This window comes from Dermacentor silvarum, chromosome 1 (genome assembly GCF_013339745.2).
Source record: "Dermacentor silvarum isolate Dsil-2018 chromosome 1, BIME_Dsil_1.4, whole genome shotgun sequence".
Classification (NCBI taxonomy): domain Eukaryota; kingdom Metazoa; phylum Arthropoda; class Arachnida; order Ixodida; family Ixodidae; genus Dermacentor; species Dermacentor silvarum.
In genome coordinates, this window is record NC_051154.1 from 123,078,084 (window position 1) to 123,084,991 (window position 6,908).

The 6,908-nt window shown below is 53.0% G+C and overlaps 1 protein-coding gene across 1 annotated transcript; it reads right to left on the bottom strand.

Moving 5' to 3' along the window:
* Positions 1-2,620: 2,620 nt before the first annotated feature.
* LOC119455963 (uncharacterized) lies at positions 2,621-6,205 on the bottom strand. Its single transcript, XM_037717557.2, has 5 exons — positions 5,300-6,205; positions 3,587-3,750; positions 3,170-3,353; positions 2,871-3,064; positions 2,621-2,797 (listed from the first exon to the last, which is right to left on the bottom strand). Exons 1-5 carry the CDS (start codon positions 6,012-6,014, stop codon positions 2,717-2,719), a joined length of 1,338 nt encoding a protein of 445 aa, XP_037573485.1. The 5' UTR covers positions 6,015-6,205; the 3' UTR covers positions 2,621-2,716.
* Positions 6,206-6,908: the final 703 nt, after the last annotated feature.

Sequence of the window (6,908 nt, forward strand, 5' to 3'; positions counted from 1 at the left end):
AACGTTCATTGTGCTTACCTATGGAAGGACAGACCATCGCGCCGATTTTCTGTTCGATTAGGGCATCCTGGCACACAACACTTCATCACGCAGGTGCGCCTACTGCTGACGGGAGTTCTCGCCAGTCTGCTAAGAGGCCGAAGACTTTGAGCAGATCTCGAGCAACAGTGTCGACTGCGCTACCTTAACAACGGGCCGGCACGGCCCTAAATATGTTCGGAGTCTCCGGCTCGCCAGTCGACCCTTGGGCACAAGACGGGACGAATTTTTTTCCCGTAGGGACAGTCGCTTCGCACCCTGTACGCTCGCTTAATCGCGTGCACATTTTGCGGGGGCGAAAGGCACCATTGTTTCCCAGAAGACGTCGTCAAGCGCAACGAATCGTCGTCGGAAGGGCGGCTTGGTTGCCTTCACACGTTTGCAGGGCGAAAGGTTCCCTCGTTTCCCTGAAACCACACCGAAACGCAACCAGTCGTCCTTGAGGTGGTCCTCCCGGGTTGTTGGGCGCAATGCCGGTTAACCGACGCCTTCGTTCGCAACAGCCTTGGCGCCTGTCTGCTAATTAAGCGGCGAGACTCAACTGCTTCACACACTCGAGTTCCTTCACTAACCTCGGCGCATGTTTGCCACGCCGAGTATGTGCGCATATTCCGAAACCCCCGCAGCAGACGAAACCGAAGCCACCGAAGCGAGCCGAGTAAAATCTACCGCTTGCCTATCACGTGAGGGCCCCCATTCCTCTAAATTTTTTTTATGACTAGGCTTCAAGATTGTCACGTGACGCTCCCTCCTAGTTTTTTTACTTCCTCCATGTCGGCATCGACCCCTGCAAAGAAGGTTGGCCTGGTAGTTTCTTTCGATATTGTATGTACAGGATTGTAGCGGACACGATGCACATATACACTGCTTGTTCTTAGTTATACTTAAATTGTTTTGTAGAAAATATATGGCTGCTCCGTCTCTATAGTGGATAGTTTCTTTTTTTTTTTTTTCTTTCTAGTGCAAAATGATATTGTTCTTAGGTTTGAAAACGTCTGCACTGCGTTCTATCAAGACTTGTAGATTAAGAACTTGGTTCACTTTGTTCTGCACAGAAAGAATAAACTTTGTGCAATCAAATGAAAATTCTAAACGCTGTCCCTTATGTTCTTGCAATTTTCAAACCTGGTGACAGAATGGCATGGGTGTTTAAAGTATTGACTTTATAATCCCGCAAATCGAGGCACCTATTTTGGCCTTCTATACAGCGTTCGTTCGTGCCCGCCTGTCTCCTCCTTCGTTGTAGTATTTTTTGCGCAACAACATGAGCTCGACATGCATCAACAAGGACTAACTCCCCTGTAACATGTGGTTTAATATGCTTGTTTAAAAGGTTATTTAGTGTACTCTGCTAATTAGCAGCTTTTCCATCACCATTGGTTGAAAAAAAAAAGCGTTCAGCCTTAATTAAATAAAACAATGTGGTAAAAAGAGGCTATCCCCTCGAAGCTCTTCCCCCTCCCCTCGCCTTTCGCTCAATAAATATATAACCAATAACTTCGTATCCTCCCCCCCCCCCCCCCCCCCCCCCCCAAATCAAAATTCTGGATAAACCCCCGGACCCTAAGGCGCCTCTATTCTCGCTTTACTTTACCCCATCCTACTGCTGCTACTAATAGCCGCGGCTGGTGTGTAATATAGCGCGTGCACCCTTGCAATTTTTTTTTTTTAAACCAGAAGACGCGAGCGTCGACCGCACGGCATGTCAGCGGCCTTGTACCGACGAGGAATAAACATTTTATTTAAATAGCGGACTGAGGTTCTTGCGGGTGAAGCTCCAGGGCTCTAGCGGCTCGTTCGGCTTGGCTTCCCAGCTCGAGTCGCGCGCCTCCCACGACCTTTCAAGTTCGTTGCGTGTGGCGAGGGGTGAGTTACCCTCTACTATAGTCCTTGTTTGCAATGCCAAGGGGTGTGTTTGAGGGTTGGTGTGTCACCGCACCAAGGACAGCAGTCATCGTATTGAGAAGGGTGTATTTTGCCGAGTGTGTTGGGATGTTTGTTCGTTTGTAGGAGTCTCCAGTCACTACACTGCCAGCGTGTGAGCTTAGGGTGGGGTGGCGCCATTGTCTGTCTGGCGCGTCTTCGCCTATCGAGGATATCTCGCGGCAGCGTAGGTGAGGTATTCTTCCCGGGGTGCTGTGTTCGCGGCTCGGAAAACTAGTGCTCGAGCCAGGCGGTCCGCCCGTTCGTTTCCCTGTATACCTTCGTGAGCGAGGCACCATGTGATGATGTGGTCTTCTCGAAGGTTAGTTCCTATAGTATGCCTAGGACGCTCCGAGGGAGGACAGGGGCACTCCTGAAGCGAACAGCGCAGCAGAACATTCGAACTGGACATCGTCTTGTGCGCCCGCATATGCTGTTGCCGATCCCGCCGTTCGCCGCTTTGTAAAACGTTCGCTCGTTCTAGTTAAAATATTGCAAGGGTGTGCATGTCACGCACTCACTACTGCAGCGTCGAGGCCGGCGACAGCTTATCTGCTTGCAGTGAGAAATCATAGCGCCAATTTTTAGCAGGCATTCTGCAAAAAAAAAAAAAAAAAGCGTTAAATGTGACTCGAGTGTAGGCAAGCTGCAGGAAAAGAAAAGCTTTATTCATCCCACGAGGAGACACGAGCAGAAAATAAGCGAAGGTGCTCGGTCTTGCGGCGAGGCGGGATGATTGCCTGTCGAGGCACATTCAGGTCAGCTGGCGCACCAGGAAAGCTGCCACGATGCCAGTCAGGACACTGAGCAGTACCACGTTTACCAGAATGCAGGCCTGCACAAACAGCGTCTGCGCTTAGCGAAGCGGGCAGGCGGGTGGTGCATATATGCTTATAATGCAGACTCGCCTGCTCCATGGCGCTGCGGTTGGCCAGTGAAGCGGCCGAGGCTGGCAGCAGCGGAGCGGCCAGGCTGGCCACCGAGAACTGGCTGCGGCTGTCTGTGTCTTTGGTGCGGGAGGAGCTCAGCTCACGAGACGGCCGAGCGAAGTAGCCAGGTGGGGGCCCCACCGGAGGCACTGGCAGCACAGAGGCCACGCGCCCTGCGACGCGACACGCCTTTGGCGGATCCCATTCGATCGCGTGCAGCCAGTCATCTAAGGTTTTCCTGCAGTTCGAGCGCCCTTCAAAACTGTCGGAACACTCACCTGCTGTATCGACGCGGAGATCTTTGATGCGCGGAGCGTGCTGTAGGGCAGGCTTCTGCGGGTCGTCTTGCTGACGCGCCGGCTGCGGCTGATGGAATTCCTGCTGCTGCATCACCTGATCATACAACTGCTTCAGTACTTGATGTTTCTGCATCTCGCGAAGAACCTGAGGTGGTGGTGGAGCCTGCAGGAAGTTGGCGCACTTGTGCTAAAGTGCATCAGTTAATTTGTAGAGTCGATTTGATTAGCGAAATTCTCCATCTGGTGGAGAACCTGAGGGAGCGGGGAAGCCTGCAGGAAGTTGGCGCACGTGTGCTAAGATATATGCATCAGTTATTTGCAGAGTCGATTCGATTAGCGAAATTCCCGCGGCTATTGCTCCTAATTCGCAGCTCTGGCATCATTCGTGTGTCATACCTGATCGATTTGCACGGTGTGCTGAGATGGCACCTGTTGCTGTGGTGGCTCAGACTCAGCCAGGCTGTCGCTTGATCCACTGGTGGTAAACGATGAAATCGAGCTCATGCTGCTGTGATAATCAGACTTGTCATGGTGCTCGCTCGAGCCCTCTGAGGCAGTGCCTGTACAAACACATTGGCAGAAGATCAAATGAATCTTTGAACCCATTTAACCCGCGACTTTAATCCTATTTAAGGACCTTAATCGAGAAAGTGTAAGAATTGGGTTGAAGATGAATATGCAGAAGACAAAAATAATGTTCAATAGCCTGGCAAGGGAACAAGAATTCAGGACCGCCAGTCAGCCTCTAGAGTCTGTAAAGGAGTACGTTTATCTAGGTCAATTACTCACAGGGGACCCTGATCATGAGAAGGAAATTTAAAGAAGAATAAAATTGGGTTGGAGTGCATACGGCAGGCATTGCCAAATCCTGACTGGGAGCTTACCACTGTCGTTGAAAAGAAAAGTACAATCATTGCATTCTACCGGTGCTAACATATGGGGCAGAAACTTGGAGGTTAACAAAGAAGCTCGAGAACAAGTTAAGGACCGCACAAAGAGCGATGGAACGAAAAATGTTGGGCCTAACGTGAAGAGACAGGAAGGGAGCGGCGTGGATCAGAGAGCAAACGGGGATAGCCGATATTCTAGTTTACATTAAGAGGAAAAAATGGAGCTGGCCAGGCCATGTAATGCGTAGGATGGATAACCGGTGGACCATTAGGGTTACAGAATGTATACCAAAAGAAGGGAAGCGCAGTCGAGGGCTGCAGAAAACCAGGTGGGATGATGAAGTTAGGAAATTCGCAGGCGCACGTTGGAATAAGCTAGCGCAAGACAGGGGTAATTGGAGATCGCAGGGAGAGGCCTTCGTCCTGCAGTGGACATAAATATAGGCTGCTGCTGCTGCTGCTGCTGCTGCTGCTGCTGCTGCTGCTGCTGCTGCTGCTGCTGCTGCTGCTGATGATGATGATGATGATGATGAACCCGCGACTATACCTACCCTCTGTGCGTATCTGGTCATCGTCAGGGAAGGCGGCTCGTTCGAGGTCTTCCAACCCGGCTATCTTCGTTCGAACACCGACAAGGACGCATACACGAATTCGGGTACTGCAAATGCTATGACCCCGGGTAATAACTCGCTAAGGCGCCTAAGTTTTTAGTGACCTTGTTTATCGATTCAAGGAAACACGAACGCGCACGACGACGCCGGATCAAAGGGCCTGAAAGACGTTCGACCAGTAGACATGCAAGCCACCAGCAAGCGCTGACCCACATGAATTACGAAACCCAGTCGTTGACTCAGCCGCGACACTCATGTTTATAGGTTCACATTTAGCACTTCGAACAAAGTAAACAGAAGACAAACTTTCCACATCTAGGACTGCAAGTCGCGGCACCAATCAACGTAATTGATTGAGCAATTATGTGTGGCCACATTTTTGATAACCGCGAATAACTGGGCCGTTTTTCCGCAGCTTCAAAATCATACATTTTTTTCTATCCGCATTTTTTTTCTATGCGATGCTTCCTCTCCCTAGTAGTTTCAACCTCCGACGAACACCGACTGGTACTTGCCGAGGTGCGAAAGGGTGCTGAATGAATTACGTCACCGAAAAATAACTGGCGAATTTTTAAGTCGTCTAACCAACGCACGTACGGGCAGCGTACCAGCATAGTAAACGGCGGAGCGCGAGTCCTCCTTCATGAGCTCCTTGGTGGGGGACCAGTCGGATTCGGCTGCGGCCTCTCCGGGTGAGGCATTCTGGCCGGGTGAGGCATTCTGGCCGGGTGAGGCCTGCTGTTTGACGGTCAGCGTAGCGGCCGGTGCGGCCACGTCCCCAGCCTGGTGCATCATGCCCACCTGCGTGACCGCGGGCTGGCGAGCCTTGCTGTCCTGCGTGGTGGCCAACTCCGAGCCGCGCTGAGATCCCGGGCTCGCTTTCCAGTCATACGAGCCCATGGCCGGATAGGCAACAGCACCGGGGACGTATGGATGCTCGGGCACGTAGTAGCCTCCCGCCTGGTACTCGCGCAGCCCATAGCCCCTGGCATGCTGCGGGCCGGCCACGTACTCCCTGGCAACCTGCGGGTAGTGACCTAGAGCCGCATAGCTTGCGCGTCCCGCGGCAACAGAAGCAACCATCGGTGAGGCATGCTGCACGTAGCGGTAGTCGTGCGCCCCGAGTGATTTGGAGAGCACGTCTCGGGACAGCCGGCGCCTCGAGTCCGGCGGGCAGGGCAGCGCGTAGCTAGAGGCCGCCTTGCTGCGTGTGTCCTCCGCGTTAGGCTGCCGACGTCCCTGGTCGTTAGCGCGCCCAACGGGCAGCGAACCCATCGAAGATGATTGGCGGCGTTGCTGGTCCGGGCTCTTATCCTCAGCCATGGCTTGCGGGCTCTCACGATGGCGGCCCTGCGAACGTTTTCTGGAATTCTATCTAATGCGCGAGCTCGCCCTCGCGTGCCTGAACGCGCCTCGAGCTGTGCGTGCACTTCGTCGTCGTCGCAGTGCTCCGATGGTACCGCGAGGAACCGAAGAATAACCGAGATGAATCATCACCAGCCTATTTTTATGTGCACTGCAGGACGCGCTTATCACCCCCTCCCCTCTCCCAAATAACTCCGCTCCCAACTTAGTCCGCAGGCCACTATCCTATATTCATCTTTAATAGATATTCAAGCGAAGCTTGTTATAACTCACAGATTTCGGTGGCGTCCATGTACGCAAAAAGTATCATCATCAGCATTGGCTCGAGCGTCGTCGTCTTCTTCCGGAGCGGGCTCGTTGGCGCCTCTCGGTTTGCGCTCGCGCTCGGCACGCGCTCGTGCGCCACTGCTCCCGCGTTCGTCGTCGTCGTCTGCTTCCACAGCTGGCTGCATTGCCGCTAATCAATCCAGCGTAGAAGTTCACTTCTCGTCTGTCGTTGTAATGGGAGGGGGGGGGGGCATTTACGAGGGGCTATGAGCCATTGCTTAAGGGGGTATGAGCCATTCATTGTCTTACACAACGGACAGATTTAAATTTGAAGCAATTTCGTGGAAATCCACCCAGAATGAACGCGCTCTAGAATCGACGTGCCGATTCTAGCGTGAGGGCTTCCGAAGCCCAGGCGAAACGTCAGCGGAGAGCCGCGGACCCCGAGTTGAGGGAGCGCGATGTTAAGGCAAAACGTCAGCGAAGAGCCGCCGACTCCGAGTAGCGGGAGCGCGATGTTGAGGCCAAACGTCAGCGTCGATCGTCTTGCCCTCCAGGAATCCGACAACGGTGGTGCACGCCTCG

Bases quoted from the DNA above. Each gene is read 5' to 3' on its own strand.
- LOC119455963 (XM_037717557.2), bottom strand. From the start codon at position 6,014: ATGGCTGAGGATAAGAGCCCGGACCAGCAACGCCGCCAATCATCTTCG. The intron at 3,065-3,169 runs GTGAGTGTTCCG...GTCGCGTCGCAG, and splicing joins TCTCCGCGTCGATACAGCAG to GGCGCGTGGCCTCTGTGCTG. The intron at 2,798-2,870 runs GCGAGTCTGCAT...CTGTTTGTGCAG, and splicing joins ACCGCAGCGCCATGGAGCAG to GCCTGCATTCTGGTAAACGT.